At 38.2% G+C, this 24,713-nt stretch overlaps 2 protein-coding genes across 2 annotated transcripts; both read left to right on the top strand.

Annotated features, from left to right (window-relative positions):
• Positions 1–2,387: 2,387 nt before the first annotated feature.
• On the top strand, positions 2,388–4,751 carry LOC148765742 (uncharacterized; the record flags this gene model as incomplete). The annotated part of the gene is made up of 1 exon (XM_088812323.1): positions 2,388–4,751. A coding segment is annotated over exon 1 (2,148 nt), but the record flags the coding sequence as incomplete, so codon positions are not given.
• Positions 4,752–22,023: 17,272 nt separating this feature from the next.
• On the top strand, positions 22,024–22,473 carry LOC148765741 (uncharacterized). The gene has a single exon (XM_088812322.1). The coding sequence runs from the start codon at positions 22,024–22,026 to the stop codon at positions 22,471–22,473; it is 450 nt and encodes a 149-aa protein (XP_088668448.1).
• The last annotated feature ends 2,240 nt before the right edge of the window (positions 22,474–24,713 follow it).

The following is a 24,713-nucleotide window of genomic DNA, read 5'->3' as shown; positions in this document are numbered from 1 at the left end:
GGTGGATTCTTTTCCCAACGTCGCCAACTTCATCTAATCCACATTCTACCGCCAATATGTCATATGTTTTCCGATAATTGTTGTTTTCTCTGTTCGTGAATGGATTTTTCCCCCTTTTTTTTTGTTCAGCTTTGGTTTTATTGATGCAGTCGCCGATTTATGAAGAAGACGACTTCTTTTGTTTTTTTTTTTCTTTTTCTTTTCTATGATTTGTTAATATTTAAAATATTTTGTTTGCTTTAACCTTTAACATATTTTAGATAAAAATTGATTTAATCAACTTATTATAAAACATATTTAAAACAAAATTAATGAAATAAATATTATTTATAACAGAATATTCAATATGATTTATTTAGTTTTCTGTTATTTTATTTTTGTTTTATCTATGATTTATTAATATTTAACATATATTTTATTTTATATAATATCAATTGAAAGAACTAAACATTAACAGTTATTAAAAAATATAATTATTTAGAAATTGGCTTGTTTGGGTGTGAAGAGTTTTTGCTTTACTTTTTTCAGGGGTAGTATAGTCATTTCATTTAAGTCAACGAGCTTTATTTAAATAAGGGTTGGTGGGCTAAATAAAGTACATCGTAGGGGGTATATGATAATGTGTTTAACACATAGACCTTTTTAATTACCATTACACATTACACATGGGTACCGAACGCTAAAATCTCAACTTATCCAAGTTTAACGGGAAATCATTGTCATTAAATTATTTAAAACATTTTGGATAATTTTAATCCGTTAATTAAATCACATATATAAAAATTGATATAGTCAACTTATTATAAAGTATATTTAAAATAAAATTAGTGATATAAATAATACTTATAACAGAATATTCAATATAATTTATTTAGTTTTCCGTTATTTTATTTTTGTTTCATCTATGATTTATCAATATTTAATATATATTTTATTTTATAAAATATCAATTGAAAGAAATTTACATTAAAAGTTATTAAAAAATATAAACATTTAGAAATTGGTGTTTTTAGGTGTGAAGAGTTTTTGCTTTACTTTTTTCAGGGTAGTATAGTCATTTAATTTCAGTCAACGAGCTTTATTTAAATAAGGGTTGGTGTGCTAAATAAACTACATCATAGGGGGTATATGATAATTTTTTTTAACACATGGATTTTTTAACCATTACACATTACACAGGGTACCGCATGCTAAAAACTCAACTTATCCAAGTGTTAAGTGTATATTTATACACTTAATTGTACCTTTTAATTGGAGCTTTTCATGTGTTTTTACGATAATTGGTGCTTAATATGGTTATTATTTGTATTTTAGGTGCAAATTGAAGAATTGGCAACTTTTGGGGTAAAAACTGCAAATTCGGAGAAAAAGTGGGCCAAAAGTGAAATAATCAGAATTCAGAAGATTTGAAGACCGCGCGGCCGTGCGGATTTTAAGCTTATATTTCACACGGCCGTCCGGATTGACGTAGGGGCGCAGTGAAGGAAGTTTAATTACACAAGGAAACCCGCCCTATTATATTTTTGCACCCTATTTAAAGGCCACAAGCACACAATTAGGATGATCTTTTACCTTTCATCTTTATTTTTAGTTTTTATCTTTCATCTTTCTACACGCAATCAAGGAGCACAAGAACGAAGACGAAGAATTGACGACTCTTCATCATAGTTCTCCTCTTTTATTAGCTTTTATGATTTTTCGTATTTTTATTATGTTTTTCGTAACGAACATGAGTAGCTAAGTTTTTATTCTAGGATTTTATTGGAACCCTATGTGGTAATTCGAACCTATTTTTCTACTTTTATGCAAGTTTAATTCTTCGATTATTTCCTCTATCTTGATCTTATTTAGCGCATGAACGTAGCTAATTTATGTTGCTATTTGTTATTGTTAGAATTGATTGACATATCGTTTTAATAATTAGAACAGGGATATAAGAGCCTTCGAGTAGTTTTTCACCGAATGTGTGTGTTAATTGCATGTATTATCGTAGACATACAGATAATACCTTAGGTAGCTGTTTGCGAGACTTGTTATTTAATGCTTTATTTATACTAGGTTTGCATAGACATATAGTGAATCTTTTATGAATAATAGGCTTATAGCGCAGCGACAGCTGGTTATGAGTAATTTCGTGTCTTGGGTTAATAATCGGGAATCGTAACTTGCGTAATAGGAGATTAATTGGGTGAAGAATTATCGCATAGGGGGAAGATAAAATCCTAGATCCGTTTTATATTGATATTTTCTCGTGATTAATTGCTTTCTTAATTATTTTAATTTAATTAGTTAATTAATTTGACAACCTTGCGTAGGCTGGATAAAATCATAGTTGTTAGAATTTGGTACTTAGGATTAAATAATTTGCGTATTCCCTGTGGGATCGACATCCGACTCTCACGAGTCTACATTACTACTTGTTTGCGATACGTACACTTGCGTGTTGGTATTTAGCACCCAACAAGTTTTTGGCGCCGTTGCCGGGGAATACGGCTAAATTATTTATTTATCCTAATATTAAATTTGAGCAATTTTTCTTACTTCAGCCATTTATTTTTTTATTTTATTTAATTATTTTTTTTATTTTGTTTTAGGTACTTTTTATGCGAAGAGGACACGACACGAGCTTGCTACCTCTTGATCCCGAAATTGAGCGAACGTTTAGGCAAGCCAGGAGAAATCAACGGTTAGCCCAAAACACTCCGGCAACGATGGAAGACGAGAATAATCGTGGGGGAGGTGTCCAAGGGCGCCTACCGAATGCGGCAGGGGAAGTCATTATCGAGCAAGAGCAACGCCAGCTAATTAATCCACCACCTCGTCAACGAGCACTGCATGAGTACACCGTTCCGACACTCAATGGGTTCCAATCAAGCATCCAGCAACCCCCCATTGAAGCCAACAATTTCGAGATTCGAGCGGGACTCCTCACGATGCTCCAAAACAATGGTCTATTCAGCGGATTGGCTCATGAAGATCCACATCTTCACTTGGTCAACTTTCTCGAAACGTGTGACTCGCATAAGATGAACGGAGTAACACCCGAAGCACTGCAACTCCGCCTGTTCAAGCATTCCCTACAAGGAGCAGCCCGAGAATGGTTGCAAACTCGTGCACCGCACTCCATCTCGTCGTGGGCCCAGCTAGCGCAACTCTTTATGAACACATACAACTCCCCAACAAAAATTGAGAGAATCCGGCGAGAAATTCAAAACTTCATACAAGAAGCCGGTGAAACATTATTCGAGACGTGGGAGCGGTTCAAACAGTTAGTAAGGAGGTGCCCGAATCATGGACTACAAGAGTGGCGCCAACTGCAAATATTTTACGATGGACTGCAAGACAACTCGAGGACAGTGCTCGACTCTGCAGCTGGAGGTATGTTCATGAGTTTGACCTATGACGAAGCATACGAACTCTTGGAGCGAATCGCTAGGAATAAATACATGCGAGCATCGGACCGGTCGAATAGCGGAGCAGTCAAGACGGGAGGAATTTTGGAGTTAGACGGAGTCACTGCAATCACGGCCCAATTGGAGAAGCTATCGAAGCAAGTAGCGGCTTTGCAGACGCAGCAAGTCCATGCAGTCCAAGCTCCCCATCAAGGCGTAGACGAAACGGAGTCGATAAATTATGTGCATGACGCCAACCGACAACAGAGAAACCCGTACTCCAACACGTATAATCCTGGATGGAAGGATCACCCTAATTTTGGGTGGGGAGGAAATCAGCAGGGACAAAGGCAAGCACCCCCTCAAGGCCAACCGCCTAATTATTCACGACCAGCGCCCGGATTCCAAAATCCGCCGCAAGCACCACCTCAAGGCGGAGACCTCGCAAATATCTTGGCCCAATTTATGTCGACCACCCAAGCTTCCATTCGAAATTTGGAAACACAGATGGGCCAATTTGCGACCCAATTGAACGCGAGGCCAGCCGGTACACTACCGTCCAATACGGAAGACCCTCGAAAGGGCACCAACGAGCAATGCAAAGCCGTCAGTTTGAGGAATGGAAGACAATTAGAAGAAGTGGCGAAGAAGGCAACAAGCAAGGATGGGGAGGAGCAACAAGAAAAAGAAGCGGAGACTCTGACAGATTCACCAGGTGAGAAAAGGGTCGTTGCGCCTAAGCCGACCCCTCAGGTACCTTATCCTCAACGCCAGATAAAGGCGAAAAATGAGTCGTATTACAAAAGTTTTCTTGAGCAATTGAATGAATTACATATTAATATTCCTTTTACTCGAGCACTTGAACTAATGCCTCATTGGGTGAAATTTTTGAAAGACATGGTATCAAAGAAACGAAAATTCGGTGAACATGAGATGATAGCTTTAACCGAACAATGCAGTGCCATTCTTACGCGCCCAATTCCACCAAAGCTTGGAGACCCGGGTAAGTTTACGATTCCAGTCGCTATCGGAGGTAAGTTCTTTGCAAAATCTCTCATAGATTTAGGTGCGAGCATTAATCTCATGCCTTTCTCGGTTTTTCAAAGTTTGGGATTAGGAGATATAAAATTGGTATCTGTGACTTTACAGTTAGCCGATAGATCACTCATATACCCAAAAGGGATAGTAGAGGATGTGTTAGTTAAAGTAGATAAATTCATCTTTCCTGCAGATTTTGTAGTTCTTGATATGGAAGAAGATAAAGAAATTCCCTTGATTTTGGGAAGACCTTTTTTGAGAACGGGTAGAACTATAATTGATGTGTATAACGGAATTTTATCTATGTCTTTAGGGGATGAAACGATTAAATTTGATGTTTTCCGTACAATGAAACACCCTCAAGAGGTTGATGAATGCTTTGCTTTTGATGTGTTAGACCAATTGAATTTTGATTTTGTTGAACCTTTAATTGCGGATCCGTTGGAAGCATCTTTGTGTGTAGGAACATCAGTTGAAGAAGAAGAAGTGACGGAACAATTATGTTGGTTGGATTCGGCAAAGCCGCTGTCAAGACCACGCTTTGAGAGTTTGGAGACGGAGATCCCGTTATCTGTCACTTTTAAGCCTTCAGTGATCGAACCTCCGAAACTTGAGCTTAAAGTTTTACCATCTCATTTAAAATATATGTATCTTGGAGCTCATGAGACCTTACCTGTTATTATTTCTTCATCTTTGACAGGTCTACAGGAAAAGAGACTTTTGGAGGTATTGCGAGAGCACAAGCTAGCACTTGGATGGACAATCGTCGACATGAAGGGCATAAGTCCAACTTTTTGCATGCACAAGATCATATTGGAGGAGAGCCATAAATCTTCGGTGGAACAACAGAGGCGATTGAACCCCATCATGAAGGATGTTGTGAAGAAAGAAATCATCAAGTGGCTAGACGCAGGTATTATTTTTCCTATTTCCGATAGTGCGTGGGTTTGTCCGGTACAATGTGTACCCAAGAAAGGGGGAATGACTGTTATAAAAAACGAAAAAAATGAATTAATCCCTTCTAGGACAGTAACGGGTTGGCGAATTTGCATGGATTATAGAAAATTGAATAAAGCCACTCGAAAAGATCACTTCCCGTTGCCCTTTATTGATCAAATGCTTGATAGGCTAGCTTGTCAAGAATTTTATTGTTTTTTAGATGGGTATTCCGGTTATAACCAAATTGCCATAGCTCCCGAGGACCAAGACAAAACCACTTTTACTTGTCCTTTTGGTACCTTTGCTTTTAGACGTATGCCTTTTGGTTTGTGCAATGCTCCTGCTACTTTTCAACGGTGTATGATGGCAATTTTTACGGACATGGTTGAATGTGGTCTTGAAATTTTTATGGATGATTTTTCTGTCTTCGGTGATACATATGACACTTGTCTCCAAATACTGGCTAAGGTTCTTCGCAGGTGTGAAGAGACAAACTTGGTGCTGATCAACTGGGAAAAGTGCCACTTCATGGTGCAAGAGGGGATTGTGCTAGGACACAAGGTGTCGAAGAAGGGGTTAGAAGTCGATCGAGCAAAAATCGAGACAATCGAGAAACTACCGCCACCAATTTCCGTAAAGGGAATTCGAAGTTTCTTGGGACATGCGGGATTCTATAGACGGTTCATCAAAGATTTCTCCAAGGTGGCCAAACCATTGTGCAATTTGTTGGAGAAGGACGTCAAATTCGATTTCAATGACGAATGCCTCAAAGCCTTCGACGACTTGAAAACAAGGTTAGTAACTGCCCCTATTATTGTTGTGCCCGATTGGAATGAACCTTTTGAGCTTATGTGTGATGCCAGCGATTTTGCAGTAGGTGCCGTGTTGGGTCAAAGAAAGAATAAAATTTTTCATTCAATTTACTATGCTAGTAAAACTCTCAACGATGCACAATTGAATTATACCACCACTGAAAAAGAGTTGCTAGCAGTTGTTTTTGCATTCGAAAAATTTAGATCATATCTTATTGGCACCAAAGTCATTGTCTTCACGGACCACTCGGCTTTAAAATATTTGATAGAAAAGAAAGAGGCAAAACCTAGACTTATTAGGTGGGTATTATTGTTGCAAGAGTTCGACTTGGAAATTCGTGACCGTAAGGGTAGCGAAAACCAAGTAGCCGATCACTTATCTAGGCTAGAAACGGAAGTCAAAGATCCAATTTGCATTAATGAAAATTTTCCGGATGAACAATTGCTTGTTATTAATAATCAAGAAGTACCATGGTATGCGGATTTTGTGAATTATTTAGTTAGCCATGTACTACCACCCGAGCTCACTTTTCATCAACGAAAAAAGTTTTTACACGATGTGAATTTCTACTTTTGGGAAGAACCCTTTCTGTTTAGACAATGCAGCGATTTAGTCATTCGAAGATGTGTACCGGAAAGCGAGCAAGGAGATATACTCTTCCACTGCCATGGCTCGGATTATGCGGGACATTATGGAGGAGAGCGCACGGCGAGAAAGGTGCTTCAATGAGGTTTCTTTTGGCCAACTTTGTTTAAAGATTGCTATAATTTTGTTTCAAGTTGTGATAGATGCCAGCGAGTTGGTAATATTTCAAGGAGGCACGAACTCCCATTAAATACAATGATCGAAGTAGAGCCCTTTGATGTATGGGGGATAGATTTTATGGGACCTTTTGTCCCATCATTCAATAACTTATACATCTTAGTGGCCGTCGATTATGTATCTAAATGGGTTGAGGCGGCCGCCTTTCCTACTAATGATTCTGCAGTGGTTTGTGCTTTCTTAAAAAGACAGATTTTCACTCGTTTTGGAACGCCACGAGCAATTATTAGTGATGGAGGCACGCACTTTTGCAATAAACAATTCGAAGCACTCTTGGCCAAGTATGGAGTAAAGCACAAGGTCGCATTGGCATACCACCCTCAGACGAACGGGCAAGCCGAGGTAACGAATCGTGAAATCAAAAACATCCTCGAAAAGGTTGTGAGTCCTACCCGGAAAGATTGGTCGAGAAAATTGGATGATGCACTTTGGGCATATCGTACGGCTTACAAAACTCAACTTGGGATGACACCGTTTCGTTTGATTTATGGCAAGGCGTGTCATCTACCGGTTGAATTGGAGCATAATGCGTTTTGGGCAATTAAAAAGCTGAATTTCGATATTGAAGCGTGCAAGGAGAAACGAACGCTGCAACTCAACGAGCTCGATGAATTGAGATTGAATGCGTATGAAAGCAATCGTGTATACAAGGAGAAAACCAAGCGTTGGCACGATAACAAGATATTGCATCGAGAATTTCAAAAGGGGCAATTGGTTCTCCTCTACAACTCCCGTCTAAAGTTGTTTCCGGGAAAACTCAAGTCAAGATGGTCCGGACCGTTTACTATACTCGACGTATTTCCGCATGGCGCAGTCGAAGTATTAGACCCCGAGACCGAAAAATCGTTCAAGGTCAATGGACAACGCCTCAAGCATTATCATGGAGGGGAATTCAATCGCCAAGTGACTTCGGTCACGTTAGCTTGAACAAAGAAGCAGACAAAGTCCGGGTTGAAGACTGTAAACTTAGCGCTTCTCGGGAGGCAACCCGAGCTTTCGTTTTTTTTTTATGTTATTTTAAATTTTTAGTTTTGCTTTTATTTTATAAAAAAAAAAAAAAAAAAAAGTTTCAGGGGCACTAATAAGAAGTTTTTATTTTTCAGGGCCTTAAATGCAATTCTTGCAACTAGTCACACGACCGTGCGAAAAAGACCTGGAATCTCGCACGGCCGTCCGAGAAACGGACGATGCTACTGCCCAAATCCGGTTTTTGGCACGGCCGTGCGGATTTTAGGCCAAAATCTCGCACGGCCGTCCGAGATTTGAAAGGGCTACTGCCCAATTTCGCAACACGGTGCGGCCGTGCGGATTTTAGGCCAAAATCCCGCACGGCCGTGCGGATAAGAAATTCGGGCCAATTAAATTGGGGTTTTCCACACCCCAATCTTCACAAATCCAAAACCCCCCTCTCTCACCCTTCGAACCCTTGTCTTTCTTTTTCAAAATTTTCGATTTTCTTTGACAAATTTCGCCAGAAATTCACTAACTACACACACATACTACTTAATCTTGGTGGATTCTTGTTGATTTGTGCAGGGAGGCTTCAAGCAAGCGGCAAATTTCTCCACAATCCCATTCCACCAAGAACACCCACAAGGTGTTCGACGAATTGCCCAAGTCAAGTTTGGGGGAAATTTTGCACACCAATCCACTCCTAATCCCGTCTACACACATTCTCAAGTCATGGGGAAACGAGGACGTGATGGAGAGGGCACTTCACAAGGCGAAGGCACTTCAAAAGGCAAGGGGAAGGGCAAGAAAACCGATCAAATTCCAACACCCGACGACGATGCTTTTTGTGTCGAAGGCGCTAGTGCTCGTTTCGAGAAGCAAAAGGGGAAGAAACTAGTGACGGAGCGTGCCTACGAGATCACCCTTCCACAATTCGCACCGTTGCACCAAGAATTCCTACGACGAGGTTGGCAAGCATTATTGGAACCGGAGGGTTCGATCAACCTATCATTGGTCCGCGAGTTCTACGCCAACAACCGTATCCTCCTCACAACGGATAGGAACTCGAGCACGGTTCGAGGAAAGAAGGTCGATTGGTGTGCCTACGCAATCAACTCTTTTTATCACCTCCGACACACGACGCCATTCAATTGGGGGCAATTGCAACTTGCGGTCACACGAGATCAAATCGCCGAGGTGTTGTGCGATGGACCCCCCATTTGGTCCGAACTATCAACCGAAGAAAAGTACGAGTTAGAGTGGAAATGCATCAACCAAGTAGGCAAGGCGTGCCTTACGTTCATATGTGCCAACCTCATTCCCACCCGCTCGTGGACTCGCGTGGACCCCGAACGGTGCGCTCTTGCATACTACATCCTCAAGGGCACACCGATCAACATTGGCGTAATCATATCCGACCGATTTTGGACCTCCATGGTCAACAACTCCAAGGGGTTTTATTTCCCTTGCCTCGTTACCGGGCTATGCAAGAAGGCGAAGGTCCCAACCAAAACGACGGACATTTTCACATCAATTCGGAAGCCGATGAGTAACCTTGCGGCCCGACAATACAAGGCACCCATCCAAGATGGCGAGCAACCCGTCGAGAACCAACCAATAGCTCCACCCGAGGGTCCAAGCACAAGTTCGGACCGGCGATTTCAAAGAAGAATGGATCAGAGCGAGAGTTGGTGATCACGAGAAATCGGCTTGCCACGGTGGAGCACAAGGTGAGCACGATCGAATCCCTCCAACGGTGGTCGGGAAAGATGCTCCAAGCCATTGTGCGCCATTTGGCATGTGGCAATCCCGAGTGCGCCGAACCGGCTCCGTTGCCCGCACCGATTCTTGAGCCGGTACCCGAGCTTTCGGATGATGAAGGAGATGGTGATGCTCATGCGCAAGGTGGAGTTGGTGAGCAACCCGACGATGGTCCCGACGCTTAAAAACAGGTGTTTTCTATCCTTAAACTCCGGGCGAATCACATTGAGGGCAATGTGAATTTTAAGTTTGGGGGTGGTTAACTACTTGTTTTCGTTTATGTGCGCTTTATTTGTGTTTTTTTTTTATTTTATTTTGCATGCTTTAGTTTTTGTTTTAGTTGCCGTTTTATTATTTTCGTTTTTATTATGAAAAAAAAAAACAAAAAATTTGTTCGATGCATCGATGAATTATGATGATGGTAGATGGTCAATGTTTGATGATGAGATTACTTGTTTTATGTTGATAAGGAGTATGTATTTGTTTAGCTTTCGATTCAACGGAACGTAGAAGTGAATTATTGCTAGGAATCACGCCTTGTGCATTGCTTTGGTTGAATGTTTTGCATTTTAAATTTGGAATTTATTTGTGCTCAATCATGCTTTGTTCGGTTTTAAATCTCACCTTAGGACATTTAGGATACGAAGTGTTGATAATAAGTGATTTGGGATATGATTTGGGCCTTCTTTGAACCGTTTGAGCCTTTCAAGCCTACCCTTTTTGTCAAATTATCCTTAGAACCTTGATTTGAGCCTCGGAGAAAAGGTGTTCTTTCTTTTAGCCAATGTGTAGAAGGTAGAAAAGTGGAGATTTTTGAATAATTATCCCTTGGAGGTCGGTCGAAAAATTCTTATAAGATCTTTCTTCTTCTTCGAAAAAAAAAAAAGAAAAAAAATAAAAAATAATAATAATAGATATATATATGTGCATCTTCATATATATATATATATATATCTAAGTTCTTTGATTCGATTATAAAAAAAAAAAAAAAAAAAAAAAAAAAAAAAAAAAAAAAAAGAAGAAGATGAATAGATTATAAGGGAGAAATAAGGACTAGTTGTTGAATTGTGTTGAAAACTCGAGTCATTGCCTCAAAGGCAAAAGTGTTGACGTGTGAATTTTGGAGAATCGAGTTTATTTAAGTCCCTAGAGGTGAATTCATTGTTTCAAACGCCTATCTTTCAAATTTTGGCGTAATCACCTCAATTCAAGAAAATTAGCCACACATACCCATATTACCTACCTCGGACCAAAGAGCCTAACAATTGAAAGCCACAAAGCCCCAATGATCCCAATAGTTTATTGTCCAATATTAGTTGAGTAAAATAATTTGGTGAGTATTTGGAGTCAAATATATGCATGTAAGTTTCTCTCTATTTTTAACTTGCAAATATTGGATACTTGAAGCAATTGTATGATTTGTGGTTTTTTGTAATAGTGAGTGACTAAGTGCCGTTGAATGTTAAGCTTGCGAATACTTAGGAATTATCATCATAATTGCAAGTTCTGAAAACGCGAAGTTGACCAATCGATCTATGTAATGAGATGTATGGTTTTGTTTTGTGCTCTTAATTTGATTTTACTTGAGGACAAGCAAAAGTTCAAGTTTGGGGGTGTGTTAAGTGTATATTTATACACTTAATTGTACCTTTTAATTGGAGCTTTTGATGTGTTTTTACGATAATTGGTGCTTAATATGGTTATTATTTGTATTTTAGGTGCAAATTGAAGAATTGGCAACTTTTGGGGTAAAAACTGCAAATTCGGAGAAAAAGTGGGCCAAAAGTGAAATAATCAGAATTCAGAAGATTTGAAGACCGCGCGGCCGTGCGGATTGACGTAGGGGCGCAGTGAAGGAAGTTTAATTACACAAGGAAACCCGCCCTATTATATTTTTGCACCCTATTTAAAGGCCACAAGCACACAATTAGGATGATCTTTTACCTTTCATCTTTATTTTTAGTTTTTATCTTTCATCTTTCTACACGCAATCAAGGAGCACAAGAACGAAGACGAAGAATTGACGACTCTTCATCATAGTTCTCCTCTTTTATTAGCTTTTATGATTTTTCGTATTTTTATTATGTTTTTCGTAACGAACATGAGTAGCTAAGTTTTTATTCTAGGATTTTATTGGAACCCTATGTGGTAATTCGAACCTATTTTTCTACTTTTATGCAAGTTTAATTCTTCGATTATTTCCTCTATCTTGATCTTATTTAGCGCATGAACGTAGCTAATTTATGTTGCTATTTGTTATTGTTAGAATTGATTGACAGATCGTTTTAATAATTAGAACAGGGATATAAGAGCCTTCGAGTAGTTTTTCACCGAATGTGTGTGTTAATTGCATGTATTATCGTAGACATACAGATAATACCTTAGGTAGCCGTTTGCGAGACTTGTTATTTAATGCTTTATTTATACTAGGTTTGCATAGACATATAGTGAATCTTTTATGAATAATAGGCTTATAGCGCAGCGACAGCTGGTTATGAGTAATTTCGTGTCTTGGGTTAATAATCGGGAATCGTAACTTGCATAATAGGAGATTAATTGGGTGAAGAATTATCGCATAGGGGGAAGATAAAATCCTAGATCCGTTTTATATTGATATTTTCTCGTGGTTAATTGCTTTCTTAATTATTTTAATTTAATTAGTTAATTAATTTGACAACCTTGCGTAGGCTGGATAAAAATCATAGTTGTTAGAATTTGGTACTTAGGATTAAATAATTTGCGTATTCCCTGTGGGATCGACATCCGACTCTATCTCACGAGTCTACTTTACTACTTGTTTGCGATACGTACACTTGCGTGTTGGTATTTAGCACCCAACACCAAGTTTAACGGAAAGTGATTATGAGCTTTTTTATGCTCATAATCTGTTTTCAGGTGTTTGCAAAATAAACTTTTGCTTTTACTTCTACTTCTCTTAAAATAATCTGTTTTAAGCTATTTTTTTAAAATCACCCATAACCCTGTTTTTCCTATTTAAGTTCATTTTCCGGAATAATTGAAAACAACCCCAACTTTTAAAATAAGCACTTAAAACTGCTTTAACTCACAATCACTAACTTCTGCTTTTAAATTATCATTTGCAAACACCACCTAAATCACATATATATGTGGAAGTTAGTTATTGTAGTTCATCGCATGCATCCTTTAATTTATTGATTAAGAAATCAATAGTATGAACCCTTAATCAATTTATTCATTACAAAAAATAATAAAATGTTATTATGGCACAAATCGGATAGGCCGGATAATAATTTTCATTTTGGGGAAAAAAATCATTTTTTTAAAGAAGAAATTAATTCCAATATGTTCAAAAAAATTAGATCGGAATCAACTGAATTTGAAATTACTCAATATGGACTTATGAAGCTAATTGAAATACTTCACCAAATGTTTTCCATTAAATTAAGATTCTTCGATCAGATTAAGGGTGGAAATCGGTAGAAACAAACAGAACAAAATTTAATATCAATCAGACAAGAAATGGTACCTGGAGAAGGGGAAGAATTCGCAAATGGCACCCAATCTACACAATTGGAACAGAAAAAGGAGTCCAACCAAAATGAAAAAAATTCGTAAATGCCCTAATCAGAAAATGGAAATAGATATTAATCTAACCGGACAACTGGTCGGTGCAAATTCGGTCAAAATCGTGACGTTTCTTGGTGTTATAGCGCGCCAAAACATCTGTATTGTGATAGAGTGGAAACAACTTGAAGACGGGAGATGGAAACCACGGAAGGACAAAGTATATATGTAATGCAAGAGTAAAGAAACTCGAAGCCTATATCAAAACACAAGATGTAGAATAGGTACAATTTCCCAATTTCAAGCACTTCTTGAAATAAATCAAAAGGTACAATACTTCTCAAATAACCAGGCCAATGTAATATTTTTTTTTTTGAAAAAGAACATCAAATTTTCATCCGAATCTTTTTTTACAGACCCCAAATAAGAATGTTGAGGATTTAAGCTTACATGTCGAGAGTCCACAAGGAAGATTATTTTATTTATTTTTAATTAATTATTACTGTTATGAAGTTCAATATTGAGAGTTTCTCTAATTTGGTAATTTCAGTCGGAACAAGAAAGTTATCATGCACGTGATCAATCGACGGAACTTCAAAATGAAAATTGCGGATTACTAAATTTGTATAATTTTGATGGTGAAGAAGTTGCGGTAGAAGGCCATATTGCGTCTTGTGATCCATGGAGTTTTGTTCATAATGTGCCTGTGGGAAGAGATTGCTGGAAATTAAAGTATGGATTGGTAAAGTGATTGACCAAAATTTGGCTATGTATAGACCTACGGACGAATTTCGTAAGCTCGGTGATGCTTTAGGAAGTATAGTGGCATGGCCAAAATCATCCATCAAAATGCTTTAGTAAATGTAATATCGACCGAGTTCGAAAAATACGATTTCAACATTGTAGATTCGCATATATGTTTTGAGATTATTAATAGTGGACTGTTGTGTGAAATATTTATTGAGGAAAAATTGACTTTTATTTTGTACAAATAAGATGGAGTTTAATCCTACTTTACACCCTTAAAATGTGGTATTATGGAATTCGCACCCTTGAAAAATATATATAGCACTTTGTACCTTCAAAACACAACAAATTATGCATAATGCACCCGGAATGAATTTTTATAGATAATGAAAGTAATTTAATATTTTGTAGTGGTATTTCTTAGAATGTGAAATGTCAAATCAAATTTTCTTTATTCATCAATCCTTCGAAATTACAAAGTGCAAAATAAAATACATCTCATCAACATATTAAAGTATTATTTTTTCACAAAGAAAATATATTACAAAAAAAAAAAAAAAAAAAAACAAAAATGCTTCAGCTATTTAGGTAGAAAGTTATTTGAAAATTATATTTTGTTCCAAATGTTTTCATTAATTAGAATATAAAAATCCATCAATCGAAAATTCAGTGATTTTTTTTTGTAAGAAATTTTTTTTTTAGTAATTCTTTATCATTCTTTGTTTTTTTCACATTTATACCCAAGAAGTTATGTTGGGTGGAAGAAAATAATAATATAATTTGTTATTTGTACCATGGAAATAAGTAAAAACCCAATAAAAAAATGAAGTTACCTTCATTAAGTTTTTAATAACGAATTCATGATGTGTAGTGAATGATTTATTGTGTTTAAGGGTGCAAAGTGCTATTAATTTGTTTTAAGGGTGCAAAGTGCCAAAATGTCACATTTGAAGGGTACAAAGTGGAGTTAAGCCAATAAGATGGTAATGAGTTAGCTAAACTCTAATATAATTTTTTTTCAAATAATATAATTATTTTACAGACATTTTGAAGACTGATTTTGTTTTATACAAATAAAAATAATAAAGGATGATTTTATGTACAATTAAAAATAAAATAAAATAATTAAAAAGGGGATAGATTTATGGGTTAAGCAGCTGGAGGGGTTTAGAGCAAATCCCATTTTTTGTGGTGAAACTTGTATTTTAGATCTCCAATCGATTTCATTAAAATTTAGACCAAATATTAAAATAATAATATTTGACCATTTTATTACTTATAGGAAATGACAAAGACAATCAACCTACTCAACTTCCTTTGCAAGCGATCGCTACTTCCTCACGTCTTCCGAAACTGGACAAAATCATATTGGTGTTCGCGGGACCGGAGTCTTTGATTTTACTTACAGGCCAAATGGTGGGACCCGTGATCATAGTGTTTTGGGGGATCAGGAGAACGATGAGGAGATGGGAATGCACGAAACTAGCTTGATCAACAACCCAGTGCAACTCTCTCCTAGCATGGGTCCGGAACACAAGGAGAGGAAGAAGATCTCAGTGCCTTCGAACCTTCGTAAGAAAAGAGCAGCATGAACATCAGGCCAAGGGGATGGCCGAGGTGGTAAAAAACAACTTCTTATCTTGCGACGAGGAGATGGATTCAACGGCGGAGACTGCTGGGCAGTCCCCCCGAGCCCAATGAGTTGCCTTTTTTGGAATTGTCAAGGGTTGGGGGTTCCATTGACAATTCATTCACTCGGAGATATCCTCCGAGTTCACAAACCCCGTGTGATGTTTCTCTCGGAAACGAAAGCTACATCACAGCTTGTGGATAGACTTAAACGCAAATGAAATCTTTTTGGTGTTGTGGTGGACAAAGTTGATAAGGCGGGAGGGCTAGCTTTTCTATGGCAGAAAGATGTTCAAGTTGACTTTATCTCATTTTCCAACAACCACATTGATGTCGAACTCGTCTCCTGCGGTTCCGAGACTAAGTCGCGGGTGACAGGTCTCTACGGCTTCCCAGAACACCTTCGCAGACACTGTACCTGGAATCTTTTACGAACGATTGATAAGTGTTCGTTTCGCACGATTTTTGCTTATCAAATCTTCGAGTTTTGGTCTTCGTTCGTCCGAGTTTCGGCTTTATTTGTATATATTATTGCGTTTCTTGTTTTATTTCCTTTTTTAGGTTTTGTTAGCTTTTGTTGCCAAGTCGAAGCCATTTGGAAGCGAAACCGATTTTTCAAGCCGAGAAAGTGATCATTAAGACCCAGATCGCGATCCAGGAAAGTCGGATCGCGATCTGGATGCAAATTCCAGTAGCAAGCAAGATTCAGACCCAGATCGCGATCCAGGAAAGTCGGATCGCGATCTGGTGACAAATTCCAGTAGCATCGTGATTTTGGGGCAGATCGCGATCCGCACTTCCTGGATCGCGATCTGGGTGGCGGTTCACGTTTTTTCGAGAAGCCAGATCGCGATCCGACTTTATGGGATCGCGATCTGGCACGATTTTCGAGGGCAGATATTTTAGAAAGCAAAGCTTCTTGAGGAAGCTTTGCAATTTTCTATAAATAGAAGCAAGCCCTCACTCTTCGTTCTTCTTCGACTTTTTACGGTTTTCCACATTTCTTCGCGGGAATCATCAACGGGGGTTCCGACTTGGGTTTTTCTTACGAAATTTCTTTACGTTTTGCTCTTCATTTCCTTTGTACATTCTTTTGATACTATGTTTGTTATGAACTAAGAACATTTTCTTCTAGGGCAATGAAGCCTTGTATATATTGATTTCGATCGTCATTTCTGTTATCTATTTGTCGTGTTTTGATTTCGTTTATGTTTTCCTGTATTAAATGCTTTCTGATTGTGTTGATCAGCTCTCAGATTGATATTAAATAGGAATGAACTCGAGAGAGGATTTCTTGTTTGAAGTTAGGAAAACATAGCTCGGGGTGTGGAAACGGAGACGTGATGCACTTCGGGTAGCCCTTAAGGACTTGGCCTAAATGCTCTCTTAATAGCAGGTTCTGAACGGAGATGTCGGACCTGTGGGTAGACTCTAACTACACTGGAGACGGGGGATAGAGTACTTTAGCGTCTGGGTTAACGAATAGGAATGTGGCGTTAGATAACGGATTTGTAGATCGTTGTTGATTATACATAGGTGGATTTGGCCCTAGAAGTCCCCTTTAAATCAAAGTCCCCCCGCGTTGAGTTGTCGTACTTTATTTACGTACATTCCATATTTGCATGTTTACGATCTTGCATGCTTTTAAATTAGGGTTTATCACCAATCCACTTGTTTACGATCGGCTAGATAATATAACGATAATATAATTACACTACTCAGCATTTGAATCTACAAGGTCCCTGTGGATCGATATCCGGAACCACTGTTCTGCAAAATGCGATACCGTATACTTGCGGTAATTTATACGTGAGGAAAACGCGTATCAACGATCATAAGAACCTCCCATGGGTGGTTGGCGGCGACTTCAATGAGACTCTCACAGTAGAGGAAAAGCATTGAGGGAACCCAAGAGCCCCGTCGGGTATTTTGGCATTCCAAAGGGCGTTGTCGGACTGCCAACTCTCTGATCTTGGTTTTACGGGGAACATCTTTACATGGTCCAATAACAGGGAAACTCCCCACACGGTGAGAAGTCGACTAGATAGGGTTTGCGGGAACCCCCATTAGCAGACGATTTTTCCTCGGGCTCGAGTATAACACCTGGAGTTGGCCGGTTCCGATCATGTTCCAATCTTACTTGAGCTTCATCATTCTGACCCACCGAGCATGAGGAAGGGTCGCTGACCGTTCAAATTTGAAGCTATGTGGGTTCGTCGGGAGGAATGCGAGAAAATCGTCAAACGCCATTGGGCCGACCATCACGCTCTCGACCCAATTCTTGATATACTCCACAAAACCGATGAGTGTAGAATGGATTTAATGCATTGAAGCAAGTCAACTAGAAACAACCCTCGACGGAGAATTGAGCAGATTCAGAATAGGATTCACAAACTTCACATGGAAGTCAGAACGATGGAGATTGCGGCTGAAATTAGGAGGCTCAAGGAAGAGCTAGAATTCCTATATGGGGATATTGACATGTTATGGCGACAAAGAAGTATGATACAATGGATTAAAGAGGGTGACCGAAACACCAGATTTTTCCATGCGAAAGCGTCAATTCGAAAAAAAACAAACTGGGTCCATAAATTGAAGAACGAGGACGGTGAATGGAAGGATAGCACTACCGACATTGAGAGCATTATTTCCCGCTACTTCTCTTCGATTTTTCAGTCCGCCACACCAGACGAGAGTGTGACTGAGAGAGTGTTGGAACACATCGAGCCGAGGATCTCCAATGCTGCGCGCCAGCTTCTCTCCCTCCCTTTCACGGCGGACGGGGTAACCCGTTCTATTTCTCAAATGTCTCCTACCAAATCTTCGGGACCAGATGGATTTCCAGTTTTATTCTTTACCAAATACTGGAAGTTCATCGGTTCAAATGTTATCAATTGTGTGCTTGACTTTTTGAATAACAAAAAGCTCCCTGGGAAATTAAACTAGACTTTTATAGTTCTCATTCCTAAGGTGAAACAACCCGAAAGAATCACAGAATATAGATCTATTAGTTTATGCAATGTCATTTAAAAATTTGGGTCTAAGGCCATCGCCAACCGATTAAAACCTTTCCTGAACGAAATCATTTCCCCGACCCAATCTGCTTTCGTTCCCAAGCGTTTGTCCCTTTCACGGCGGACGGGGTAACCCGTTCTATTTCTCAAATGTCTCCTACCAAATCTTCGGGACCAGATGGATTTCCAGTTTTATTCTTTACCAAATATTGGAAGTTCATCGGTTCAAATGTTATCAATTGTGTGCTTGACTTTTTGAATAACAAAAAGCTCCCTGGGAAATTAAACTAGACTTTTATAGTTCTCATTCCTAAGGTGAAACAACCCGAAAGAATCACATAATATAGATCTATTAGTTTATGCAATGTCATTTACAAATTTGGGTCTAAGGCCATCGCCAACCGATTAAAACCTTTCCTGAACGAAATCATTTCCCCGACCCAATCTGCTTTCGTTCCCAAGCGTTTAATTACATACAATGTTCTTGTTTCTTATGAGATCAACCACCATATTAACTCCAACTCTAAGAAACGAACCAATTATATGGCTGCTAAACTGAACATTAGTAAGGCGTACGATCGGATTGAGTGGTCTTTCTTGCGCAAAATTTTGCATTGTCTTGGCTTTCCAAATACTTTGATTGAGTTAATCATGTTATGTGTATCATCTGTGTCTTACTCATTTCTGTTTAATGGTGGTCAGTTTGGATCTCTTACTCCATCACGAGGACTTCGGCAATGAGACCCCTTATCACTTTATCTGTTTATCATGTGTACAGAAGCGCTTCTAGCTATGGTTCACAAGGCGGTAGCTGAGAACTCACTTCAAGGCATCAAATTGCTCCTACAGTGCCAGTTGTTTCTTGCCTATGCTTTGCCGACGACACATTGGTGTTTAGCAGAGCTACATGAGCTAATGCCCTTACCCTCAACCGAATTCTTACAGACTATGCCATTTCTTCACGACAAGTAGTGAATTTAGATAAATCTACTATGACAGTCTGCCCAACGACTCCATTGGAGATCAGGTCAGACATCCAGTAGATTATGGGATTCCAGATCGTGGACAGTCACGATAAATACCTTAGAATGCCGACATCATTAGGGAAATCTCGGAAGGACATCTTCAGCTGTTTGAGGGATCGGGTGTGGGCTCGAATTGATGGGGGGGGAGAGAAACAATTTTCGAAGGCGGGAAAGGAAGTATTAATCAAAGCGGTCCTACAATCGATTCCAACGTGCACTATGAGCTGTTTCAGCTTGCCAACTGGCCTAGTCCGCGACATTGAAGTGGCCATTCAAAGATTTTGGTGGGGCAAGGGGAAGTCCCGAGCGATGGCTTGGGTATCTTGGCGTAACCTGTGTAAACCTAAAGACAAAAGAGGTATGGGTTTTCGGGATTTGCGCAGTTTTAACCTGGCAATGCTCGCGAAACAAGTCTGGCGAGTCCTTACGAATCCGGGCCTTCTTCTTTCACAGATCCTCCGAGCCAGGTACTTCCCATCTGGTGATTTGTGGACGGCTTCCATTGGCGCTCGACCCTCGGCAACGTGGAGAAGTCTTCTACAGGCCCGCCATCACGTGAGGCAGGGACTTAGAGTTCGAATTGGCAATGGGCTGGACACCTCAATTTGGGGAGACCCGTGGCTCTTGGTTGACGGGAACTACCACGTCCACACCCGGAGGCCAATGCACTCTTTCTTTCCGAATAGAGTTTCGGACATTATTAACAATGATTCTCGCTCGTGGAATATTGAGCTGATTAACGAAAATTTTTGGCCAATTGACCGCCAAAGGATCTTAGCTGTTCCAATTGGCAGTTTGTATGCTAATGATAGGGTGGTTTGGCACTATTCACAATTGTTGGGTGCTAAATACCTAACACGCAAGTGCACGTATCGCAAACAAGTAGTAAAAGTGGACTCGTGAGAGTCGGATGTCGATCCCACAGGGAATACTCAAATTATCTAATCCTAAGTACCAAATTCTAACAATTATGATTTTTATCCAGCCTACGCAAGTTTGTCAAATTAAATCAATTAAACAACTAAACTAATAAAGAAAGCAAATAACACAGGAAAATATCAATTAAAACGGACCTAGGATTTTATCTTCCCCCTATGCAAGAATTGCTCACCCAAAACCCCTCAATTATGAAATATATGATTCATGATTATTAACCCGAGACACTAATTTACTCATAACCCGATGTCGCGTGTATTATGGGTCTATTATTCATAAACGATTCACTATATGTCTATGCAAACCAATTATGAATAAAGCATTAACTAACAAGCCTCGTAAATGGCTACCTAAGGTGATATCTGTATGTCTACGACACCACATGCAATTGACACACTCATCCGGTGAAAACTACTCGAAGGTTCTTATACTTACCGTCTAATTATCAAAATAGCTCTGTCGAGTCAATCCCAATAATCACATATAAAGCACATAAATTGATCAAGTTCATGCACTAACAATCATAACAAGTAGAAGAAATAATCATAAAATCATAATCGCATAATCTCAAGAAAACGGGTTCACCATCCCCACATAGGGTTCCAACAAAATCCTAGATTAAAAACTTAGCTACTCATGTTCTCTACAAAAAACATAATAAAAATATAAAAACACATAGATTAAGAAAAGATAGAATAAAGAAGAATTGTGATGAAGAGTTGTCAATTCTTCGTCTTCGATTCTTCGTTCTCTCGCTCCTCTCGCTTCAAGGTTGTGTCCAAAAAATCTTTGATTCGTGCTTGGTTTGGTCTTAAATAGATGCCCCAACTTGGTAGATGATTTTAGGTGTCCTTGTGTGATTAAAAGTCCAAAATTGTGTCCAGCGTGTGTTGGCGCGGCCGCGCGAAAATCAGTGCAATTCTCGCACGGCCGCGCGAGAATCGTCGAACCTTCTGCCCAAATTCAGCATTTGGCACGGCCGTGCCAAAAATAGGCTAATTTTGGCACGGCCGTGCGGGCCTATTTTCAGCCAATTTCAGCATATTTTTGATTATTTCACTTTTGGCCCATATTTTCTCCAAATTTGCAGTTTTGACCCCAAACTTTTCCAATTCTTCAATTTATACCTAAAATACAATAAATCATCTTTTTAAGCACCAATTATCGTTAAATCACACCAAAAGCTTAAATAAAAAGGTACGATAAAGTATAAAAATATATACTTAACAACAATCCGGACAATTTTTGGTAAAAACCTGTTATTACAATATCCTAACTCACTACCCATTTCCGAGAGGAAATAGCGGCCAAGGGAACACGTCAAGCTGTAGCTCCTTCTCTCACCTTTGGAAATTGATTTGGAAACTACAAATTCCTCCCAAGATCAAGATATTTCTTTGGCGGGCTACCATGGATATACTGCCTACCCAAGCTACGCTCACCAGACGACATATTTCGGCTAATCCCTTTTGTCAATTTTGTGGAAAACAACCTGAAACGACCATACATGCGCTCTGCAAAAGTAGGGGAATGGAGCACGTCTTGCATGGAGCACCTTTTGAGCTGGAAACCATTGGCGAGGAGCTCCCATCGTTTAGCTATTGGTTGGATTTTGTGCGAAATAAGCTTACTTTGGAGACACTGACTCTTGCCTTGGTGGTTTGCTGGAAGGTGTGGGAGAATAGGAACAAGGACGTTCATGGGGAAGAGCAGATCGACGCCCATGAGGTGGTCAAATGGTGCAACACTTACCTTGTTGTTTTCCGATCTGCACAATGCACCCCATTCGAACCTTATCAACACCCTTCTCCGGTGGTCTGGACCCCTCCCCCAAACGGCGTTGTGAAGAATCAATTGTGATGCAGCGCTTCTGCGGGATAAGGATTTCTATAGGGTAACTTTGGTCGCGAGGGACTGTACGAGCTCCATTCTCTGGTGGAGCGTGGAAACAATTCACGAAAAAGTAAGGCCGGTGGACGGTGAAGCACACGCAGTGCTTAAAGAAATTCTCGAAGCCTCGGCGAAAGGATGGCCATCCATTATTATCGAAGGAGATTCGCTCCAAGTTATTACGGAAGTCCAAAAGGAGGATCCTCTTTTCACCTCGTTTGGTGCATTCGTTGAAGATATTAGATCTTGTATGCTGTCTTTTCATAGCTGCATGTTTTCTTTTGTGAAGCGTTCGTGTAATAAGTTAGCTCATGCTCTTGCAAGCTACCCAGTTATTGTTAACATGGAGGGTCTATCGCTTCCTCTGGATTTGGTTTCGATTGAATAAAATTCTTGCTCGTTATCAAAAAAGAAAAAAAGAAATGAGATTTGGTTTGATCTCCCATAGCACTTCACCATATATGCCCCAAAACCGTAAATCTAATGTTTATCATAATATTAATATATTTTATTTCCTAAATATTAATTATAGATCCAATTTTAAGTAATAAATGTTGTTAATTATATAATTTAAAATTTATATTATCAATTTTAAAAAACCTATCTAAACATGAAATCAAATTATTTTACATATAATAAAATCATACATAAACAATAATCTCATACATTATTGCATCAATAAAATATTACAACATAACTTAATTTAAACTCATAAAAAAATATCTCATTCTATTAAGTAGTTCATGAGAATTTAAATTTATATAATTTGTGTTATAGTTTATTTTTTGTTATCATGTTATGTTGTTCATTGTTTTATGAGCTATGTATTTCAATTTAAATGTCTCGTCCTATATTTCATCAATTAAAATGTGTTTCGTTAATCATTCTACTGTTGCTTATTATAATTTATTAATAGCAATTAGCGTATTAGTTAAGTAAAGAAATGATTTATTCAACATTGTTACCCAAAAAAAATATACAAATTAGTTAAAATTAACATATTTATATTACTAGTAACTCACATGTGCGATGCATGGGGATCAATTCTAAGTTCAATCTTTTTTAATGACTAAAACACGTCGATGATGTAAATCAAACACCTTTGCGAATGAAAAGATGATTCCAATGCGATGCATGGGATTAATATAAAAGATAAAATATGTTTTAGATAAAATAATCGAACGAAAACTTTGAATAATTGATATATAATACGGTATAATCGAATTTTTTTTTTTAAATATCTATATCATTTGATTTAAGTACCGAGATAAACAAAATAAATGATAAAGAAAATATTATAAAATACAAAAAACTGAGATATGAAAATAAGATACATTATCTGACCCATGGTATAACTATCCCGTCCCATACACTCATATCCTTAACAGGAAACTTAATTATCAAAGTAGTATTTTACAACACATGCATTGACATCGTCTATAACTCATCTGCTACCTTGCGAGTAACATGCACATTAATCATTGTTCAAATGCAATAAGTGATACAGATTACTGAAACAAAAATCATCTAAAAGTGTAAGAAATAAATACAATTTATACTAAAGTACATGGATTTATAAAAAAAAAAAGTTCAGTGGAGTCGACAATAAAATTAGCATAAACTGCAAATAAACTTAACACGATAAAATAATTATACATATAAATAATACAAACAACGAATGTGTATTTGAATCACAATATACAAATTTTTCGATGTACATTCATATTCCCTGGAAACTTCCTTGTAAACAACATTGCAAGTAATATTAGTCGCCTATTCCGGCTTGATAACAAAAAAAAAATATTAATACTAATAGTCTAATACTAATACTAATACTAATACTTATACTAATATTCATACTGATATTAATATTGATACTACCACTAATACTAATATTGATAATCATACTTATATTGATACTTCTACTGATACCAACAATGATACTAATATTGATAATCGTGGTGATACAAAAACTGATACTTATACTCATATCAACAATGATACTGATACTGATGTTGATACTAATATTGATACTCATACTAATACTAATATTAATATTGATGCGCACACTCGTATTAATACTCATACTAATATTGATACATATACAAACATTAATACTAATAATGATACTAATATTGGTACTGAAACTTTAATACTGATATTGATATTAATATTTCTACTGATATTGATACTCATACTAATACATTGAT

This window comes from Erythranthe guttata, chromosome 13, assembly GCF_056151865.1.
Source record: "Erythranthe guttata isolate IM_541 chromosome 13, IM_541, whole genome shotgun sequence".
Taxonomy (NCBI): domain Eukaryota; kingdom Viridiplantae; phylum Streptophyta; class Magnoliopsida; order Lamiales; family Phrymaceae; genus Erythranthe; species Erythranthe guttata.
The sequence above is the reverse complement of the archived record's forward strand: the minus strand, read 5'-3'. Positions and strand labels throughout refer to the sequence as shown.

Bases quoted from the DNA above. Each gene is read 5' to 3' on its own strand.
- LOC148765741 (XM_088812322.1), top strand. From the start codon at position 22,024: ATGGATATACTGCCTACCCAAGCTACGCTCACCAGACGACATATTTCG.